The sequence below is a fragment of the Anser brachyrhynchus genome (assembly GCF_964034855.1).
Source record: "Anser brachyrhynchus genome assembly, chromosome: Z".
In the NCBI taxonomy this organism is placed as follows: Eukaryota; Metazoa; Chordata; class Aves; order Anseriformes; family Anatidae; genus Anser; species Anser brachyrhynchus.
The window spans coordinates 6,539,411-6,559,483 of record NC_137697.1 but is presented as its reverse complement, the minus strand read 5'-3'; the positions used below and the strand labels follow the sequence as shown (position 1 = coordinate 6,559,483).

The following is a 20,073-nucleotide window of genomic DNA, read 5'->3' as shown; positions in this document are numbered from 1 at the left end:
CTCCAGGTGTCCCCCCCACCCTCGCCGCTGGCACCGCTGCCCTCGGCCTCCTCTCACGGGAAACGTGACGGGAGGGCGCGGGGTGTTTAGGAAAACAGGCCTTGGCACCCGGCGGCCATCCCGGGAAAATAAAAACATCCGGGCGGGCAGCGGTGCCGCGGGCGCGAGAGACCGGCACTCCATAAATCCCCCGGAGCAGGTGCTTTGTAGTCGGCACAAGGAAATGAGCACATTATTCATCTCGGCTTAAACCCCTGAACGCTTCCTGCCCTGTGAGTCAGAAATAACCCTGGGAGATCGGTCCCAGGCCCCGCAGGAGCCGCGCTGTCCAAGAAAGTGCCACGAGCCTGCCAGGCCTGGGGCCAAGGCGAGGGCGGGCGCACGTGGCAGAGAAAGTGGTGCTGGGACAGGGGCAGCACAGCAGGACCTCTGGGGCTGGTGGCACCCATGGAGCTGGTGGCACCGATGGAGCTGGTGGCACCATTTTGTGGTGACACCAATGAGACGGGTGACACCACTTGGGCTGATGGCACCAATGAAGCTGGTGGCACCAACAAGGCTGGTGGTGCCGCCACAGCAGGTGGCACCAACAGGGCTGATGGCATCAATAAGGTTGGTGGCACCAATGAGCCTGGTGGCGCACTGGGACTAGCGGTACCAGTGGAGCTGGTAGCATCACTGAGTCTGGTGACACCAATGGGGTGGGTGGCACCACTTGGGCTGGTGGCACCACTGAGGCTGGTGGCACCAGCAGGGCTGATGGCACCACTGAGGCTGGTGGCACCAATGAAGCTGGTCACCCCACTGAAGCTGGTGGCACTAACACAGCATCAACAAGGCTGGCGGCATCAATGGGGCTGGTGGCACCAATGATGCTGGAAGCACCACTGAGTATGGTGGCACCAGTGGGGTTGGTAGGACCACTGAATCTAGTGACACCACTGAATCTGATGGCACCAATGAGGCTGGTAGCACCACTGGGGCTGGTGGCACCACTAGGGCAGGTGACACCAATGGGGCTGGTAGTACCACCAGGGTTGGTGGCACCAATGAGGCTGATAGCACCATCAAGGCTGGTGGCACCAACAGGGTTGGTGGCACTAGTGAGGTTGATGACACCACAGAGGCTGGTGGCTCCAATGAGGATGGTGGCCTCACAGTTAGCGGCACCACCGCAGCACATGGCACCAGTGGGACTGGTGGCTCTAATGAATCTGGTAGCATCGTCGAGAGTGGTGGCACCACTGGGGCTGATGGCACCAATGGAGCTGGTAGTAACACTGAGTCCGGTGACAGCAGTGAGGCTGGTGGCACCACTGGTTCAGGTGCCACCATGAGGCTGATGGCACCAACAAGGTTGTCGGTGCCACCACAGGAGGTGGCACCACCGGGGCTGGTGGCACCACCAGTTCAGCAGGGTGCAGGGAAGGGGACACCTGCAGGGGACGCTGGGGCTTTTCAGGTCCTGGGTGACTCCCGCAGACATTTGCTGGCCTTTCTTCAGCAGCAGAACCACAGCCCCACTGCTCCACACGTCCCTTCTCCAGCCACAACCCCCCTCACAACCCCACACCCGTAGGGCCCCTCCTTGGCTCTGGGGCATGGTGGCCCTGAACCTGCCCTGAACCCGAGGAGCAGCAGAGCTGCCGCATTACCCACGTTTTTCCCTTTAAAATATTCGCTTCTGCTCCATTTTTTCCGCTGTTGGCACGCCAAACCCAAACACAAACAACGAGTCCTCCGGGTTACCCTGACAACTGCAGCGCACGAAGCCCATAAACGCAGAGGTCGCCCCGCGTGCCGGCGCCCAGCCCCGCTGACGCCGTGGCCCGTGACCTCCTGGCCAAAGCCACCCCAAACTTCTGGAGATGTTCCTCACCCAGCAGGGACCGGGTGGCCTTTGGAGCTGATGGGGAGCAGATGGGGAACCCAAAGCCGCGTCCCCTCCACCCTCATCACGCTGTATCTCCAGAGGTCCCCGTGCCGCGGCACCGCGTGTCCCCGGCGTGGTGGCTCCCGGTGCAGCTCCTCCACCCAGCCCGGTGGAGCCGGCGGTCCCGGAGGCACCCACTGCCGGTGCCTGGCGTGCCTTTCACAGCCACCTCCCGGGGCTGACAGGTTTCTGGCCCCGCTCTCGGTGCAGAGGTGAAGGCGCTTGGCAGGGCTCTGCAGCCCGCCAGCTCCAGGAGGCGGAAAAAACATTTATTTTATTTTTTTTTTAATATATTTTCTGCGCTCCAGGGGTGGTGGGGGAAGCGGGGTGACAAGGACAAGCCCTCCCCGTTGGGACACCTGGGGCACAGTTTTGGCAGCATGCCCCACGGGAACATTTTGGCACAAACTCTCCGGGTCCGGGATGCGAAGTTCCGAGGGGAAGGCGAGGCACAAACACCCAAAAATCCGCCTGGGCACCGTCCCCACGTGCCCGTGGGGGCTGGCGGGGCACGGAGCCCACGGGTGACCGGCTCCACGCGAGGGTACCCGTCCCCTGCTGCCCCTTTGCGGTGTCACCCGTGGGAGCTCCGTGCGCCCTGGGCGCAGGAGCCGGTCCCCGGGCCCCCTCTGGCGGCCCACAGACGCCAGCACGGGGCGCTCCGGGAAGGTGCCGGGGGTGGGGGGGGGTGGATTTTTGGCCAGGTTTCGGATGCTCCCGCTCGGGTTTCGCCGCCCCGCGGCTATTTATACCCGGCAACCCAATCCCCCGGCTGGCCGAGGACGTGTCACTCATCGCGGGGACACCTGCGGGGTGGCACCGGCGGGACGAGCGGGGGTGCCGCGCCCGCGGCTCCGCGCTTCGTCCCCCCCCCTTTTTACCCCAAATCCTGGAGGGGTCTGGGACCCCGAAGCTCGGCACCGGGTCCCAACCCCTTCTATGTCCCCCCGCGTGGGGCAGGCACGGGTGGGGGGGCTGCGTGTTGGGGGCGGACGGGGCTCCCGCTGCCCGCCCGCCCCACGGGACCGCGGGCGGGCCGGGAATGCGAGGAATGCGGGGCGGGCACGCTGCCCCCTGCGGGGGCCCCACCGCCCCCCTGGCCGCCCCCTGCCCCGCCTGTCCCTGCCCCGCAGCCACCGCTCGCCCCCCCACCCCCCCGAGAGCCCCGGTGGGATCCTGCGCCCCGAATCCACAGGGACCACCCCAAGGGGACACAGAGATCTGGGCACCCCCAGGACCCCCCAAGCTGGGGACCCCACAGCCTGGGCACCCACATACTGGAAACCCCCGGAGCCTGGACACCCCTTCCTCAAAATCCCCTCGTGCTGGAGACCCCCGGAGCTGGGGCACCTCTTCCCCAACGCCCCCACTCTGGGGACCCCCAGAACTCGGGCATCCCCTCCCCAGTCCCTTCATGCTGGGGGCCCCCGGAGCCTGGACACTCCTTCCCTCAGCTCCCCAAATCCCCTCGTGCTGGGGACACCCACAGCCTGGGCACCCCTTCCCCAAAATCCCCTCATGCAGGAGAGCCCCAGAGCCTAGACACCCCCTCCCCAATCCCCCCACGTTGGAGAGCCTCAGAGCCTGGACACCCCTTCCCCAAAATCTCTGTGTGCTGGAGACCCCCAGAACACAGGCACCCCGTCCTCAATCCCCCCCATGACGGGGACCCCCAGAACTTGGGCATCCCCTCCCCAGTCCCCTCATGCTGGACAGCCCCTCCCCAATCCCCACATGTTGGAGACGCCCGGAGCCTGGACACCCTTTCCCCCAAATCCCCTCACGCTGGAGACCCCCGGAACCTGGACACCCCTTTGCCAGCGCCCCTGCTATGGGGACCCCTGCAACCTGGGCACCTCCACGCTGGAGACCCCCAGAGCCTGGGCACCCCCTCCCCAATCCACCCACATCGGAGACTCCCGGAGCCTGTACACCCTCTCCCCCAAATCCCCTCGTGCTTGAGACCCCCGGAGCCTGTACCCCCCTCCCCCCAAATCCCCTCATGCTGAAGACCTCCGGAGCCAGGGCACCCCCTCCCCAATCCCCCCACGTTGGAGACTCCCGGAGCCTGTACACCCTCTCCCCCAAATCCCCTCGTGCTTGAGACCCCCGGAGCCTGTACCCCCCTCCCCCCAAATCCCCTCATGCTGAAGACCTCCGGAGCCGGGGCACTCCCTCCCCAACCCCCTCACACTGGGGACCCCCGGAGTCTGTACACCCCTTCCCCAAAACCCCCTCATGCTGAAGACCTCCGGAGCCGGGGCACCCCCTCCCCAACCCCCTCCCACTGTACACCCTCTCCCCCAAATCCCCTCTTGCTGGAGCCCCCCGGAGCCAGCACACCCCTTCCCCAACACCCCCACCCCGCAGCCCCCCGCCCCAACCCGGACACCCCCTCTTTCCTCAGCCCCCCCTGCTCCAGCCCCCTCCCCGACGGCGGGGCCGCCCCCTCCTCCCTCTCCCCTCTCCCCGTGGGGGCGGGCGGTGGCGGCGGCGGCGGCTCCGGGGGCGGGACGGGGCGGTCCGGGGGGGCGCTGCCCGGTCCGGGGCGGCCCCGCCCGGGGGAGGCGCAGGCGGCGGCGGCGGCGGCGGCGGGCGCAGGATCCGCGGGCGGAGGAGCCGGCGGGGCCCATGGCTCCGGGGCTGCCGCTGGTGCTGGCGGCGCTGCTGGCGGCGGCGGGGGGCAGCGGCGGCGGCGGCGGCGGCGGCGGCGGCGGGGGGCGGCGAGCAGCGGCGGCGGCGGCGGCGTCCCCCGACGGGGCGGTCGCCAACCTGACGGTGGCCGTGGTGCTGCCGGAGCGCAACGTGAGCTACGCGTGGGCCTGGCCGCGCGTGGAACCGGCGCTGAGCCTGGCGCTGGAGGCGCTGCAGCGTGGGGAGCCGCCGCTGCTGCCGCGGCCCTTCTCGGTGCGCGTCGAGTTCATGAGCTCGGAGCTGGGGGGCGCGTGCTCCGAGTACGTGGCGCCGCTCAAAGCCGTGGACCTGAAGCTGTACCACGACCCCGACGTGCTCTTCGGGCCGGGGTGCGTCTACCCCGCCGCCTCGGTGGGCCGCTTCGCCTCGCACTGGCGGCTGCCCCTCATCACGGCCGGGGCGGTGGCGGTGGGCTTCAGCGAGAAGCGCGAGCACTACCGCACCACCGTGCGCACCGGGCCCTCGGCCCCCAAGCTGGGCGCCTTCGTCTCCCACCTGCACGCCCACTTCAACTGGAGCTCCCGCGCCGCCCTGCTCTACGTGGACCGCAAGACCGACGACCGGCCCTACTACTTCACCATCGAGGGCGTCTTCCAGGAGCTGCAGGACGGCAGCAACCTCACCGTCCGCCACCACATCTACTCCCCCGACGAGGGCGGCGCCGACACCGCCATCCACTTCATCAAGGCCAGCGGGCGCGGTGCGTGGCGTGGCGGGGCGCGTGGGGTGCGGGGGGAGTAAAAACGTCCCGTGGGGCGCGGAGAGGGGCAGGGGGAGCGGTGGGGTGAGCGTGGGGCGTGGGGAGGGGATGGGGGCGCGGCGGGACCCGTGGGGGGGCACGGTGAGGGGTGGGCACGGTGGGATGTGTGTGGGGCGCAGCGAGGGGATGGGGGCGCAGCGGGACCCGTGGGGGGGGCACGGCAAGGGGTGGGCACGGTGGGACCTGCGGGGGGCACAGCAAGGGGATGGGGACACAGTGGGTCCTGTGGGGTGCACAGCGAGGGGTGGGCACAGTGGGACCAGTATGCGGCACTGCAAGGGCAGGGGGGCGCAGCGGGAGCTCTGTGGGGCACAGCAAGGGGGTGGGGGGGACAGTGGGACCTGTGGGGGGCACAGCAATGTGTGGGCACGGTGGGAACTGTGAGGGGCACAGCAAGGTGGCAGGGACACAGTGTGACCTCTGTGGGGCACAGCGAGGGACCAGGGGAGCAGCGGGACCCTTGTGGGGCGCAGCAAGGGGACAGGGTCACAGTGGGACACATACAGGGCACAGCAAAGGGGTGGGGGCGCAGCGGGACCCATGTGGGGTGCGGTGAGGAGTGGGCAAAGTGCAACCCATGTGGGGCATGGCATGGGGCTGGGGGCACAGTGGGACCCGTGTGGGGCACAGCAAGGGGACGAGCAGGCAGTAGGACCATGTGGGGCACAGCGGGGGGGGGCCACAGTGGGACCTCTGTGGGGCACGGCGAGGGGCAGGGGACGCAGTGTGACCCCTGTGGGGCACGGTGCAGCGTGGGCAAAGCGCGCCGTGGGTATAGGGCACGGTGAAGGGTGAGCGCACATGGTCACAGCAGGGCTGAGGGGGCAGCAGGACCCCGTGGAAGCCCCCCCCAGCCGCGGGACCCCCGCTCGCAGCCCCCCACCCCCCTCACCCCATGCAGGACCCCCGCCCCTCGGTGGGATGGGTGGCACGGGAGCGGGCAGAGGGACACGGGGGCGCCCTGGTGGCGCGCTGTGGCTCGGGCCACGCTGCCCTCTCCGGCGCAAGCCCGGGCGCCAGCGGGGTCGGGGTGTCCCCAGGGGCAGGCTGGACCCGGGCACCGCGGGGAGGCGGAGGGTGACGGTGTGGACGTGGCCGGCTGTCGGGCGGCGCTGGCGGTGGCTCCGGTGCCGGCACGCCGAGGTGGCCGTGCCGTGCTCAGGGGGGAGGTTGCAGCCCCCTGCCCCGTGCCGGTCCCTGGATGTGACCGTGGGGAATGGATGGGGAGGGGGCTGGGGACGGCCCCACCGTGGTGCCGTGGGGGGGGGAGTATAAATCAATTTGTCGCCTCGGGAGAGCGGCTATATCGGGCCGGGAGGAAATGGAGGGGCTTACGGAGGCAGCTGGAGAGCAAGGGCAGCCTGACTCTCGCTCTTCCATTATTGATGAGCGGGGTGTATCGATCCTGGAGGCAGCCGCTCCGCGCGGCTCCTTAATGGATGCTGAGATGCTGTGTCATTAAGGAGGACATCGAGCCGGGACCAGCGGAGCCAGATGGGGCAGCGGGGGACGCGGCCCGGGGAGCTCAGCGCCCTGGGGCTTCGGGGCTGAGGATGGGGGGCTTTGAGTGGGGTTGGGACGAGGCACCACGCGGGGAGAAAGGCTGAATGCGGCCCTAGATCGCCCCGGTGTGCATCGAGGTGGAGGACGCCAGGCGTGGGCAAGGATGGGGGTCCCCTGGGGCTGCCCTGGCGAGGGACCCCACATCCCTAGGACCTCGGTGCCACCGCAGGGTGTCAGCTCCCATCTCCCAAGCGTGGCTTTGGAGAGCCTGGGGACAGCCACACGCGTCCCGCTGGAGCTCCTCACCCGTGAGGCTCACAGCCCCGAGGAGCGGGGTCCTTCGAGAGCGGGGCCGCCACGCACCTGCCCCGCGCCTGCGTGCGGCCGCCCGGTGCTTGCCATCGTCCCTCTGGCAGGGGCCTGGGCGACGTGCAGGGGCCCACGTCCCTGCTGCCGCTTGCGAGAGCGCTGATATAATTAGAGCCGCGGCGCAGGGAATTACCGGAGCATCTGCCCGCGGAGCGCAGGTCCTCCGCCTGGGGGAACGGGCGGGCAGGAGGAGGGGGCCCGGGCACCTTCCCCTGACGCCGCCAGCCCTGCGTTAGCCCCGCGTCCCACACCGGGAGCCACTCGGGTGCCGTGTGCCCCCCTCGCCCCCCTGCCCTTTGACCGGGCGGGCGTCTGTCACCGCCGTGGGGCTGTGCCACCATCTGCCACCAGCTGTCGCGGCCCCCCTGCCACCAGCACCGATCCCAACGCGCTCATCACCTCCGTTTTCCCCCACCCCACCGCGTTCCCCGTGGTTTTTTTCTTCTTTTGTGTGTGTTTTTATTTTTTTTAATTATTATTATTATTATTTTGCCCCCACTGCCCCCGAGCCCTCCCCTGGTGCCCGCGATGGGGCCGGGGCGGGAGGGCCGTGCGCCGGGGCCAGCGTCTGAGCGTGACATTCCTCCGGCGCCCGCCGCCTCCTCCCCCGTTGCTCAATCCCGGGTTCCCAGCCAGGCTGGCTGGAGCGGGGGCCCTGGTTTTCCGGGGGGAGGGAGGAGGCAGTGGCAGGAGCCTCCGCTCTGGCCCTCCATGAGGGTGAGGAGGGCCCCCGCTCGGGGGGGTTTCGGACACTCTCCGGCGCAGCCCGTGGGTCAGCCAGCCCCACGGACACGATGCCCGCGGCCAGCCCCACGTGTCACCCGCTCGGACATCCCGGCGGGGCCGTCGGAGCCCCTGGCAGCGGGGCTGTGGTCGGAGGGGTGTGAGGACGGGGCCCGGGCACCCCCTTGCCGCCCGGGTCGCGGCAGCAGATGCTCTGTTTCCAATTAATGCCGCGGCCCGCCGAAGGTGCTGGAATCTGGGAACCTGCACATTCCTGCCGCACGACCGACCGCAAACCCAAACATGTTTTTGTCCTTTTCCTCGGCATGGATTCCCCAGCGGCCTCCGGGCAGAGGCTGACGGCCTCCGGGGCACAGCCTCGCCGCCTCTCCCGGACCCGTTTTTCCCCTACCCACAGCCGGTGCAGCCCCCAGAGCCGGGACGGTGGCGTCCCCGGGGTGGGGTGCACAGGGGCAACCGGTAATTGTGGGAGCTCCCCTTTTTCTCCGGGGTGCCCGACGTGGCACAGGCGGGTCAGGGCGGGCAAGGGATGTCCCGTGATGAGGTCAGCGTGGGGCAGGGAGCGGTGCCCCCCTGACGCCCTGTGCCCCCGCAGTGGTGTACCTCTGCGGGCCGCCGGAGATGCTGCGCCGGATCATGCAGCTGGCGCAGCGCGAGAACCTGACCAACGGCGACTACGTCTTCTTCTACGTGGACGTTTTCGGGGAGAGCCTGCGGGGGGACTCTGCCCGCGATGCCTTCAAGCCCTGGCAGCAGGGCCCGGGACAGGATTCGGGGCTGCGCGAGGCTTTCCAGGTGAGCTGCGCCTCCGTATGGGGATGGGGACGGGGACGTGCCCAGCGTGGCCCCCGTGCGTGACACGGGGCGCTGTGCCGTCCTGCAGACCGTGCTGGTGATCACCTACTACGAGCCCCAGAACCCCGAGTACCAGCACTTCCAAACGCAGCTCATCCTGCGAGCCAAGCAGAAATTCGGGGTGCAGCTCAACTACTCCCTGGTGAGCGCGTCCCGCCGCCTGCCGGGGGCTGGGGTGGGGGCACCGTCCCTATGGGGCTGTGGGGTGGCTGTGGGAGCAGCCACGTGCGGTGCGCTGCCATCCCGGCAGGGTGTGTGCGTGGCCCTGCTGCGGGGTTGTGGATTTTCAGGGGTGTGCATGGCCCTGGTGCACGGTTATGGGATTGAAGGGGTTCGCATGGCCCCGATGTGGGGTTATGGGGCTGTAGGGGTTTGTGTGGCCCCGGTACATGGTTATGGGTTTAAAGAGATTTGCATGGCCCTGGTGTGGGGTTATGAGGCTATGGAGATGTGCGTGGCACCACCGTTGGGTTATAGGGCTGTAGGGGTTTGCATGGCCCCAGTGTGGGGCTGTGGGGCTGTAGGGGTGTGCATGGCCCGGGTGTTGCGTTATGGGGCTGCAGGAGTGTGCATGGCCCCAGTTTGGGGTTATGGGTTTGCAGAGGTGGTCATGGCCCTGTGGTTTGGGGTTTTGGGGCTAGGGAGGTTTGCATGGCCCTGGTGCATGGTTATGGGATTGCAGGGGGTTTGCATGACCCCTGTGTGGGGTAGTGGGTATATGGAGGCATGCAGGGCCCCGGTGCAGGGCTGTGGGGTGGCGGGGGGGTGCGTGCTGCGCTGAGGTCCCTCCTGGCAGATGAACCTGGTGGCGGGGTGCTTCTACGACGGGGTGCTGCTGTACGCCATGGTGCTGAACGAGACCCTGCGGGAGGGCGGCTCCAAGAAGAACGCCACCCACCTCATCGAGAAGATGCGGGACCGCAAGTTCCAGGGTAGCTGCTGGGGGGGGGGGGGGTTTGGCAGTGGGTCTGGGGGCTCGGGTCCCGCGGTCCCCATCCCGCCCACCGGGGTCTCTCTTGTCCCCGCAGGGGTGACGGGGCTGGTGAGCATGGACGGCAACAACGACCGGGACACCGACTTCAACCTGTGGGCCATGAGCGACCCCGAGAGCGGGCAGTACGAGGTGGGGGGCGGCACCGGGGGTCCTGCAGGGGGCTGGGGGAGGGGGCGGCTGAGGGGGTTTCCATGCTCAGGTCTCTCTGCCCAGGTGGTGGGACACTACTCGGGCGCGGAGAAGCAGATCCGCTGGCTGGGCCGTCCCATCCGCTGGGTGAAGGGGGCCCCCCCCTTGGACAACCCGCCCTGCGTCTTCGACGTGGATGACCCCTCCTGCGATAAAAGTGGGTGCATGCCCCCCCCTGCTGCTGGCATCCTGGGGGTCCCTGGGTGCCCAGTGTCCTTCCCTGGGGGGCTATGGGCTCCCCAAAAGATGTGCTAACAGTGTCCCCCCCCCCCATTCCACTGCAGCCCCCCTCTCCACGCTGGCCATCGTGGCTTTGGGCACCGGCCTCACCTTCGTCATGTTCGGCATCTCCAGCTTCCTCATCTTCAGGTGGGTCGGGGCTGGGGGGGCCGTGCCTGGGTGCTGGGGGGCAGGATCCTGACACCCCCCCCACCCCGTGTGTGTGTGTGTGTCCCTTCCAGGAAGCTGATGCTGGAGAAGGAGCTGGCCAGCATGCTGTGGAGGATCCGCTGGGACGAGCTGCACTTCGGGAGCGCCGAGCGGTACCACAAGGGAGCGGGCAGCCGGCTCACCCTGTCCCTGGTGAGAGCCACCAGCCCCCGTGACGCTGGCCCTGTCCTGTCCCTGTCCCCCCCCGCCCCGTCCTGCCCCTGCATGGCGCTCCATCCCCTACAAAACCACAGCCACGTTGCACCCATCATCTGCAGCCATCCGTCCCCTACGCATCCCCTATCCGTGCCCCGTAGCGCACCGTACCTCGTCCTATAGCCCCTGCTACGGAGCGTGCGGACCTGGTGCTGGCCCTACGCACCACAACCTGTCCCCCGCCACCCCCTGCACACCCCTGGCTGTCCCCGCACAGCTCCGTGGGTGCCTGTCACCCCTCCTTGGGGCCCCCGTCCCTAACCCTCCCTCCCCGCAGCGTGGCTCCAGCTACGGCTCCCTGATGACCACCCACGGCAAGTACCAGATCTTCGCCAACACCGGGCACTTCAAGGTCAGTCCGAGCACCAACACCACCCGAGCCCCCCCTTGGTGACACCCCTGGTGTGACGCTGGCACCTCGCTCCCCTCCCCAAATCCTCCCGGCGGGCGCTGAGCTCTCTCTCCCTTGCCCCCAAGGGCAACGTGGTGGCCATCAAGCACGTCAACAAGAAGCGCATCGAGCTGACGCGCCAGGTGCTCTTCGAGCTGAAACACGTAGGTGTGGGGTGGGCACCCCGATGGGGGGGCGCGGGGTCCCCTTCCGGGGGACGGCGGGGCTGGGGGACCGCTGGGGGGCACCCCCAGCTGGGGGATGAATGGGGGTCCCTGCGGCTTTGTGGCCACGGTGGGTGGTACCCAGGGGAGCGGGGCCGTGTCCGGGGGTGCCCTGCATCCAGACGCTGCCCGTTCCCCCCTCCCCAGATGCGGGACATCCAGTTCAACCACCTGACGCGCTTCATCGGGGCGTGCATCGACCCCCCCAACATCTGCATCGTCACCGAGTACTGCCCGCGGGGCAGCCTGCAGGTAGCGGGGCGAGGGGGGAGGACACGGGGTGGGGGTCGGGTGAGCTGGGGAAGGGGGGGGGGGGGGCTCCGATTTCGGGGATGGGGTGGCCATGGGGACCCTGTGAGGGTGGTGCCGGTGCCACCGTCCCGGCGCTCGGCGTGTTGCCTCCCCCAGGACATCCTGGAGAACGAGAGCATCAACCTGGACTGGATGTTTCGCTACTCGCTCATCAACGACATCGTCAAGGTACCCGAGCCGGGCGCACGGCTGGGACGAGGGGGATGCCGGGGAGGGAGGAGGGTGCCAACCTCACCGCGTCCGCCTCTCTGTCCCCCCCAGGGAATGGCCTTCCTGCACAACAGCATCATCGGGCACCACGGCAGCCTCAAGTCCTCCAACTGCGTGGTGGACAGCCGCTTCGTGCTGAAGATCACCGACTACGGGCTGGCCAGCTTCCGATCGCCCTGCGACGGCGAGGACACGCACGCCCTCTACGCCAGTGAGCGCCCGCCGCAGGGGACGGGGGATGCGGGTGGCGGGGGCACGGCGTGGCCCTGCCTCACCATCCCGTGGCCGTGTCCCACCAGAGAAGCTGTGGACGGCCCCGGAGCTGCTGCAGAAGGGCCGGCTGCCCCCGCAGGGCATGCAGAAAGCTGACGTCTACAGCTTCGGCATCATCGTGCAGGAGATCGCCCTGCGCAACGGCCCCTTCTACATCGAGGGCATGGACCTGAGCCCCAAAGGTTTGGGGGGCCGGGGCGGGTTATGGGGTGGGGTGGGTTTTTGGGGGGATTCGTGCTCATCAGCCCCTGCTCCCCGGGCAGAGATCGTGCAGAAGGTGCGCAACAGCCAGAAGCCCTTCTTCCGCCCCTCCATCGACATCGGGGTGCACAGCGAGGAGCTGGCGGTGCTGATGGAGCGCTGCTGGGCGCAGGAGCCGGCCGAGCGCCCCGACTTCGGGCAGATCAAGATCTTCATCCGCAGATTCAACAAGTGGGTGCTGGCAGAGCCTGGGGTCGGGCAGGGGGTCCCACGGGGTGTGCGTGCGTGTCCCCACCGCCGGCCTCCGTGTCCCTGCAGGGAGGGCAGCACCAGCATCCTGGACAACCTGCTGTCGCGCATGGAGCAGTACGCCAACAACCTGGAGAAGCTGGTGGAGGAGCGCACGCAAGCCTACCTGGAGGAGAAGCGCAAGGCGGAGAACCTGCTGTACCAGATCCTGCCCCAGTGAGCGGGGGCGAGATGGGGCCGGGGTGCCCTCCGTGGGGCCGGGGTGCCTGATGCGGGGCTGGAGCGCTCGTCGTGGGGCCGGGGGGTGCCCGCCGGCTCCCTGTGCCGCTGTTGGCAAGGGGGAGCGGGGAGGACAGGCTGTGGGATTTTGGGGAGGGGATACCCATCGTGCCGGCGGCCCCCCGGCACCCACTGTCCCCTCTTCCCCCGGCAGCTCCGTGGCGGAGCAGCTGAAGCGCGGCGAGACGGTGCGAGCCGAGGCTTTCGACAGCGTCACCATCTACTTCAGCGACATCGTGGGCTTCACCGCGCTGTCGGCCGAGAGCACCCCCATGCAGGTGGGGAGCAGGGGCGGGGGCGGGCCGGGGGGTTTGTGTGTGTGTGTGTGTGTGTGTGTGTCCCATCACCACCACCAGCGCCATCCCCGGGGCTGGAGCCAAATCCCTGCTCCTTGCAGGTTGTGACGCTGCTGAACGACCTCTACACCTGCTTCGACGCCATCATCGACAACTTCGACGTGTACAAGGTGAGGGGCACGGGGCCGGGGGGGTGGGGGGCGCGGCGGGGGCAGCGAGGGTGAGCCGAGCTCACCGTGTCCCCGGTGCCGCGCAGGTGGAGACCATCGGGGACGCCTACATGGTGGTGTCGGGGCTGCCGGTGCGCAACGGCAAGCTGCACGCCCACGAGATCGTCCGCATGGCACTGGCCCTGCTGGAGGCCGTCAAAACCTTCAAGATCCGCCACCGGCCCAACGACCAGCTGCGCCTACGCATCGGCATCCACACCGGTGAGCCTGCCGGACGCTGTCCGCGTGCCCCCCCCCCCCCCGCCCCATACCGCCCCGTCCCGGCCTGAGCGTGTCCCCTGTCCCCCCCCCTCCCCAGGCCCCGTGTGCGCAGGAGTGGTGGGGCTGAAGATGCCGCGGTACTGCCTCTTCGGGGACACGGTGAACACGGCGTCCCGCATGGAGTCCAACGGGCAGGGTGAGCCGCGGGGACGGCAGTGCCTGGCCTTGGGGGTGAGCACCGTGGGTCCCATCCTGCTGCTACCCCGGCCACGGCCTTATTTCCCCCCCCGCTCTCGCACCCCCAGCCCTGAAGATCCACGTCTCCTCCACTACCAAAGAAGTCCTGGATGAGTTCGGCTGCTTCGAGCTGGAGCTGCGCGGAGACGTGGAGATGAAGGTGAGGGTGCCGGGTGCCAGCCACCCCTACAACCCCCCCCCCCGCCCCCCCGGGCTGGGGTCTGTGGGGGGGGGTCTGACCACTGCCCTCCACCCCCAGGGCAAGGGGAAGATGCGGACCTACTGGCTGCTGGGCGAGAGGAAAGACCCCAAAGTCGTCTGAGCCCGGCGCAGCCCCCAGCCCCCCCGTGCCCCCGGGGCGCACCGGAGCAGGTTTGGGGCGTGCGGGGCGCAGCGGCCACGGCACTGCCTGTCACCCCCCCCATCAGCACCAGCAAAGCCTTCCCGAGCCTCCCGCTGCCCCACGGAGCGGGCGGACCGGCCTCGACCCCCAACACCCCCCTCCCCAAAGCCTCTCGGGGTCCCGATCCCCACCTCCACCCCCCAAAACCCCTCGGCTCGGCGGGCTCTGAGCCGCCCCCTGGGGCCTGGCTGCCCCGCAGGGCACTTTGCCTTCTCTTTTCAGTACTCAGCCCCTCGTTGCGCCCGTGTCACCCCCTCCCCGGGGGGGGGGCAAAGGGAGCAGGGCAGGCTCAGACCCTGCTGCTCCCACCCGTGCCTCCCCCTCTCCCCCTGTACATAGCCCTCCCCCCCCCCCGGGTCCTGTAAATACCCCCTCCCCAGGTGTAAATATAGGCGTCCGCGCAGACTATTTTGTTGAAATACAAACTGCCCCCAGCGCCGCTGTCTGCTTTGGGGGGCTCCGAGCTTGGTGCTGGTTGTGCCCAGATCCCACCCGGGGACGGGGACGGGGACACGCGTCACCCACCGCGGGCACGGGGAGAGGACACATCCCTGGGGACGTGCCGTAGTTGGGGGTGGCGGTGGGTAGGCTATCGGGGTCCCCCGTCCCACAGCCTGCCCTGAGGACAGCCGTGGCAGGGACACCCTTGGGTGGCAGCACAGGGACACCGCCTGCTCTTTATTGCTTGCTCGGCCGCACCCCGTAGCGTTCGGCGACGTGGGGCAGGGGCTGCTCCAGGTACTCGGTGATGGGGGTGGAGAAGGCGGCATTCCTCCGAAAGGGGCTGTCCCCGGTGCGGATGCAGGTGACGCCCTGGAGGGGAGGGACGCGGGGACCCCCGTGAGCAGGGGGTGCTGTCCCCGCGGGCAGGGCGGGTTGCGGGTACTCACGGGCACGCTGCGGGCTTGCTCCAGCCAGAAGCTGCGGGGCTGCTCCGTGTGGTAGTTGTGGGGCTGCGGCGGAAAAGGGGAGCCCCGATGTCAGCCGGGGAGGGGGGGCGGCGTGCTCGGAGACCCCTCGTGGGGTGCGAGGTGTGGGGTGGGTACCTGGGTGGTGGGCAGCGGCGTGGGCTGTAAGCCCCCCGCCTGGAAATCCCGGTGCGTGGTGGAGAGCCTCTCCATGGGCGCACGGGGTGGGCATGTCTCCTCCAGCAGCTCCTGCCTGCGGGACCCCCCCCCCCTGCTGCCCAATTTTGGGGTCCCCAAGCACAGGGACCGCGGTTGGGGTTGGGGAGGGGCAGGCTCACCTGTACTTCTGGTAGAGCATCAGCTCCAGCATGGCCTCCCGCTGCCCTGCGGGGAGGCGGCACCCTCAGCACCGCGGCATGCCCCTCGGCACCTCGCTCCCCCGTTATTATTTTTGGGGTGGGGACCCCCGGCCCCACCTCTTGCCAGCATCGGGATGCTGTGGGGCGGGCGGAAGGCGTGCTTGGAGGTGGTGCTGGGGGGCGGCTGGGCTGGTGGCTGGCGGGCCAGCAGCCCGCGGTGGCCGTGCCGGTGGACGAAGCCCTCGCTGCCCGTCTCCGGCGCCAGCACCCGGTCCAGGTCGTTAGTGGCTCTCTGGGGACACGGCGTAGCTCCAGCACCTCCCCTGGTGGGCACCGACCCCTCCCCGAGCCCCCCAGGTGCATTTAGCCCCACCAGCAGTCCCTAAGCACACGCTGTCCCCTGCCCGTTCCGCACCTATTTGAAGACCGGGGGGCTCAGAGCCCCCCCCCGGCCGGGTCTGAGGGGTTACCTCCTCCTGCCAGTTGTGGATCAAGCAGCTCCCGCGGGGCACGACCTGCCTTGGCTCCTCCACGGGCATCGGGGCCGGCGCCTCGGGGGGCTCCTTGGCCATGGCCAACACCTTCGGGATCTCCTCGGCCGTGGCCACCAGCTCCTCCTGGTGCTCCTCACCTGTGTCCAGCATCTCCTGGTGCTCCTCGCCCCCATCCACCACCACCCCGGGGGGCTCCTCGGCCGTGTCCCCACGGCACGGGCCCACCACGGGCAGCAGCACATCCCGCCGGATCCTCACCGTGCACGGGGGGGCCACGTCCCCGGTATCCCCCCCATGCCCTGGGGGCACGCGGCCGGTCAGAGCCACCCTGCGCACACGGGGACAGACGGAGACACTGGGGACAGGCAGCGGGGTCGTGTCCCCTGGTGCCCCCCCGGTGACCCCTGCCCCCTTGGTGACCCCAGCCCCAGGTGACCCGGGGACCCCTCCCCAGCACCCCCCCGGTGCCCACCCCCGCGGGGTCTCCGTCCCCCGCCGCGCTCCGGGCTCCATGGCCGGGCCCGGGGGCTCCTCTCCCGCGCCCCGCTCCGTCTCCATGGGGACGGCAGACGCCGTCCGCGCCAGCTGATTGGCGGAGCCGAGCGCGGGGGGGCCTCCCATTGGCGGAGAGCCTGGGGGGGGCGGGGACAGAGTGGGGCGAGGTGGCGGGAGATGGGCAAGGGGGCGTGGCCGGAGGGGTAAAGGGGCGCGGTTAGGGGGCGTGGCCAGCGGCGCGCGCGCGCGCTCCGTCCACGTGCGGTGCCGGAGCCCCCAGGGGGCGGCCGGGGGGCGGCGTGCGCCCGCTGCGCGCCTCGGGGCGGGCGGTGGCGGCCCGGGATAGGCAGGGCAGGGCCCGTTCTGCCCCCCCCCCCCCCCCACGAGCCTGCAGGACGCCAGCCCCGCTCTCCGCCCCCCCCGCCAGCCTCGACGGGCGCCGTGCAGAAGAAGGGCCCTTTGACGGCGGCGGCCCCCGGGCTGTTATTGCAGCGCTCTGCGGTGTGCGCCGGCCGGGCCACCGCGCTGCCGGCGCTGGGGCCTCTGTTTATCCTGGCCGGCCTCGCGTCTCACCCCCGCGGCCCAGCGGGGACGGCCCCGCCCCGGGAGCTCGGCTCCGGGCCAAGCCGTCGGGGCGGGGAAGCCGGGGCCGTCCGTGTCGGCAGCCCTGCGGAGGGGCCCAGGGCTGCGGCTGCTGCGAGCCCATCTGCCGAGCAGCTGCGGGGAGAGGAGCGGCGGGGGGGGGGCACGCACACGTGCCTGGGGTTGGGGGTGAGCAGGGAGGCCCCCGCGCCGTGCCCTTAGCCTCGGTGTCTGCCCCCGCCCCCGCCCCCCGGGGACGTGCCTCTGCTCCGGGCCAGCAGCGGCCCCCTCGCACCCCGCGGGGAGCCCTGTGCTTGGGGCCCGGCAGCGGGAGCTGGAGCACATCTGGGCGCAGCGTGCCGCTGACACATCCACCCCCCTCCTCCCCCCCCCCCCCCCATTCTCTTTGGGGAACTTGCGTCATTTGCGATAGTCCTTGGCTAGGGAACGAAAACAACCCTGGGCCCCTCGCCCGCCCCGGCACGGGGTGGGGGGAGACACAATGCTAATGTAGCCTGCACACTTTTTAGGGAGCCCCCCCAGGACAATGCTGGTGACCCCCCTTATTCCCCCTTCCTCCCCCCCCCCCCCCGTTTTGCACGGTCCAGTGCAGCTTTTGGCCAGTCACTTGGGGGGGGGGGGGAGCCCCCACTAACGGGGTGCTCAGGAGCAGGGGTCTGCAGAGAGCAGGGACCCCCCCACACACACACACCCCCGTGAGCCCCCCAGCCGGGCCCCAAGAGCAGCCGGCAGCGACACCCGGCCGAACAGACCCCACATTATCCCCGGCGGCTGCGGTCCCTGCGCGCCTGGCGGGGGCCCAGGCGGCCGCGCCGCGGTGCCAGGTGGGCTGCGCGCTGCGCCAGCGCCGGCCCCACACTAAATTTAGCAGCGGCCGGAGCAGGAGGCACGGGGCAGGGAGCCGACGGACGCCCGGCCGTGGCCCCGCTGCTGCCCTGCACGTGGCCGTGTGGCCTGGTGCCACCGCGTGGGTACGGCGCTGCGTGCGTGTGTTGCGCATGCAGGGGTTCTGGGGCGTGCGATGTGATGTGTCCGGCACGGTGGTGCATGCACGGGGGGGTCCCTGAGGCATGCAATGCAACGTGTTGTGCACAGTGGTGCACGCACAGAGGGGTACAGAGTGTACAACGTGGTGTTTTGCACAGTAGTGCATGCACGGGGGGCTCTACGGTGTGCAACGCGATGTGTTGTGCCTTGCGGTGCACACGCAGGGAGGCCTGCGGTGTGCAGGGCAATGTGTCCTGCACGGTGGTGCATGCACCGGGGGGGCTGGGGTGTGCAACGCAAGAGTTTGCACAGTGGTGCATGTATGGGGGGGACTGGGGTGTCCAATTCATCGTGCATTGTGCACGTACAGTGGGGCCTTGGGTGTGCAACACAACATTTTGCACAGTGGTGCTGGCAGAGGGGATCTGGGGTGTGCAATGCAGCATTTTGCACAGTGGTGCACGCACAGCGGGGCCTGGGGTGTGCAGTGCAACTCTTTGCACACTGGTGTGTGCACGGGGGCTCTGCGGTGCGCACGGGGAGGATCTCACAGTGGAGGCCCGCCCGTGTGGAGGCTGAGATAAGAGGCAGCACAGCCTTCACCACCCCCTGAGCGCACCGGGGCCGTGCCCAAAAAACAGAGCCAAGCAAGCCACTGCGGGTACCCGAGCAGCTTTATTGGGGGGGTGACCCGGGGGGGCTTCAGCCGGGGGGCCAGCCCATCTGCCGCCCCCCCAGCACGTGGAGGTGCAGGTGGTAGACGGACTGGGCGCCGTGCTTCCCGTCGTTGATCACTGCCGGGAGAGGGACGGGGGTCAGAGGGGGGGTGGTGTCACCCGTGGGGTGGCAGCAGGGAGGTGACACAGGGGAGGGGACACCCCCCGACTCACCCAGCCGGTATCCGTCCTCCAGCCCCTCCGCCTTCGCCGTGCGCGCCGCCACCACCATCAGGTGCCCCAGGAGCTGCAGGGAGGGGGCAGGAGGCTCAGCCCCGCGTGTCCCTTGTCCCCACACGTGTCCCCAAACCCCCACTCACCTGGGCGTCCTGGGGTTCCACGCAGCTCAGCCGCGGGATGGGGCGCTTGGGGATCACCAAGAAGTGGACGGGCGCCTGCGGGGCCACGTCGCGGAAGGCCAGGCACTGCGGGGAGGGGGTGCAGCCCCGTGAGACCCCACTCTCCCCCGTGGGGACCGGCCCACGGGGGGGGGGGCCCGCGTGTCCCCGCTGCCCCCTTACCTTGTCGTCCTCGTAGAGGATGGTGGCCGGCACGGTGCGGGCGATGATCCTGCTGAAGATGGTGGGCTCCGTGCCCGCCCCGGCGGCCGCCCGCTGCGCCTTGCCCACCTCCCCGTCCTGCCCGCTGCGGGGGCGCTGGGGGCACACGGGGGGGGGGGGGGGGCGGCGTGACAACCGGGCACGCGTGGGGGGGGGGGACACGGGGACACCCGAGGGCTTGGACACATGGTGGGGGGGGGGGGGACACAGGGACATGCGGGGGGCAACAGGGGGCGGGCATGGGGGTGGTCGAGGGGGGGAAGCTGGCGAGGTGGGGGACACGCGTGGGTCCCCACGCTGCAGGGGAGGGGGCTGTGTGTGTGTGTGTGCACGCCCACTCGTGGACTTTGCACGGGTGGGGAAGCGGGCGCAGGACCCTCCCCCCCTCCCCTTACCCCACCCCCGCCCCCCTTTCCTCCCCCTTTGTCCCACGCTCCCCCCTCCCCACGCGTGCCCACCTGCCCCAGGCGCGCCCCCGCCACCCAGGCGCGCGCCCACCCACGCGCGAGCACCGCCGCCGCCATGGCGCGCGCGTCCGCGTCCTCGCCCCTCCCCTCCCCTCCCCCCGGCTTCCGCCACGCCCCCCCCCGCGCCTTAAAGCGCCCGCGCCCCTTCCCCTGCGCCCACGCGTGTCCGGGGTGGGAGGGGGGGACGCCCACGCGGGGCGCGCTGCGGGCACCCAGCCGGATCCGTGCAGCGCGCATTGCTCCCCTACTCGGCCCCACACCCGCGGGTGGGCGCTGGGGGCGGCCCCCCCAC

At 69.9% G+C, this 20,073-nt stretch overlaps 3 protein-coding genes across 5 annotated transcripts; 1 reads left to right on the top strand and 2 right to left on the bottom strand.

Annotated features, from left to right (window-relative positions):
• The first annotated feature begins 4,532 nt into the window (after window positions 1-4,532).
• NPR2 (natriuretic peptide receptor 2) lies at window positions 4,533-14,441 on the top strand. 2 transcript variants are annotated; one of them, XM_080572546.1, is made up of 22 exons: window positions 4,533-5,327; window positions 8,599-8,798; window positions 8,887-9,000; window positions 9,655-9,790; window positions 9,887-9,981; window positions 10,066-10,198; window positions 10,326-10,410; window positions 10,503-10,623; window positions 10,964-11,038; window positions 11,164-11,241; window positions 11,449-11,553; window positions 11,710-11,781; window positions 11,875-12,034; window positions 12,123-12,278; window positions 12,360-12,528; window positions 12,616-12,762; window positions 12,980-13,103; window positions 13,223-13,291; window positions 13,378-13,552; window positions 13,650-13,748; window positions 13,858-13,949; window positions 14,049-14,441. In XM_080572546.1, the coding sequence occupies exons 1-22, from the start codon at window positions 4,565-4,567 to the stop codon at window positions 14,109-14,111; spliced, it is 3,231 nt and encodes a 1,076-aa protein (XP_080428672.1). In that variant the 5' UTR covers window positions 4,533-4,564; the 3' UTR covers window positions 14,112-14,441. The 2 variants fall into 2 exon arrangements, with proteins under 2 accessions (XP_080428672.1, XP_080428673.1); XM_080572547.1 differs by lacking the exon at window positions 4,533-5,327 and adding an exon at window positions 8,095-8,462.
• Window positions 14,442-14,844: 403 nt separating this feature from the next.
• Window positions 14,845-16,603, bottom strand: SPAG8 (sperm associated antigen 8). The gene is made up of 7 exons (XM_080572548.1): window positions 16,426-16,603; window positions 15,930-16,281; window positions 15,577-15,751; window positions 15,439-15,484; window positions 15,239-15,353; window positions 15,083-15,145; window positions 14,845-15,005 (listed from the first exon to the last, which is right to left on the bottom strand). Exons 1-7 carry the CDS (start codon window positions 16,572-16,574, stop codon window positions 14,871-14,873), a joined length of 1,035 nt encoding a protein of 344 aa, XP_080428674.1. The 5' UTR covers window positions 16,575-16,603; the 3' UTR covers window positions 14,845-14,870.
• A 2,091-nt stretch (window positions 16,604-18,694) lies between these two features.
• On the bottom strand, window positions 18,695-19,877 carry HINT2 (histidine triad nucleotide binding protein 2). 2 transcript variants are annotated; one of them, XM_080572714.1, is made up of 5 exons: window positions 19,773-19,877; window positions 19,276-19,410; window positions 19,075-19,179; window positions 18,929-19,001; window positions 18,695-18,832 (listed from the first exon to the last, which is right to left on the bottom strand). In XM_080572714.1, exons 1-5 carry the CDS (start codon window positions 19,836-19,838, stop codon window positions 18,741-18,743), a joined length of 471 nt encoding a protein of 156 aa, XP_080428840.1. In that variant the 5' UTR covers window positions 19,839-19,877; the 3' UTR covers window positions 18,695-18,740. The 2 variants fall into 2 exon arrangements, with proteins under 2 accessions (XP_080428840.1, XP_080428839.1); XM_080572713.1 differs by having other exon boundaries at window positions 18,695-18,837; window positions 18,931-19,001.
• Between the last annotated feature and the right edge of the window lie 196 nt (window positions 19,878-20,073).

Coding starts and splice junctions, on each gene's coding strand:
- NPR2 (XM_080572546.1), top strand. CDS start 4,565: ATGGCTCCGGGGCTGCCGCTGGTGCTGGCGGCGCTGCTGGCGGCGGCG. Junction 13,553..13,649: donor ACGCATCGGCATCCACACCG/GTGAGCCTGCCG, acceptor CCCCCTCCCCAG/GCCCCGTGTGCGCAGGAGTG. Junction 13,950..14,048: donor GCGGAGACGTGGAGATGAAG/GTGAGGGTGCCG, acceptor CTCCACCCCCAG/GGCAAGGGGAAGATGCGGAC.
- HINT2 (XM_080572713.1), bottom strand. CDS start 19,838: ATGGCGGCGGCGGTGCTCGCGCGTGGGTGGGCGCGCGCCTGGGTGGCG. Junction 19,411..19,772: donor CGGGGGCGCGCCTGGGGCAG/GTGGGCACGCGT, acceptor GTGTGCCCCCAG/CGCCCCCGCAGCGGGCAGGA. Junction 19,180..19,275: donor TCCTCTACGAGGACGACAAG/GTAAGGGGGCAG, acceptor CCCTCCCCGCAG/TGCCTGGCCTTCCGCGACGT.
- SPAG8 (XM_080572548.1), bottom strand. CDS start 16,574: ATGGGAGGCCCCCCCGCGCTCGGCTCCGCCAATCAGCTGGCGCGGACG. Junction 16,282..16,425: donor GGGACGGAGACCCCGCGGGG/GTGGGCACCGGG, acceptor CCGTGTGCGCAG/GGTGGCTCTGACCGGCCGCG. Junction 15,006..15,082: donor AGCAAGCCCGCAGCGTGCCC/GTGAGTACCCGC, acceptor CCTCCCCTCCAG/GGCGTCACCTGCATCCGCAC.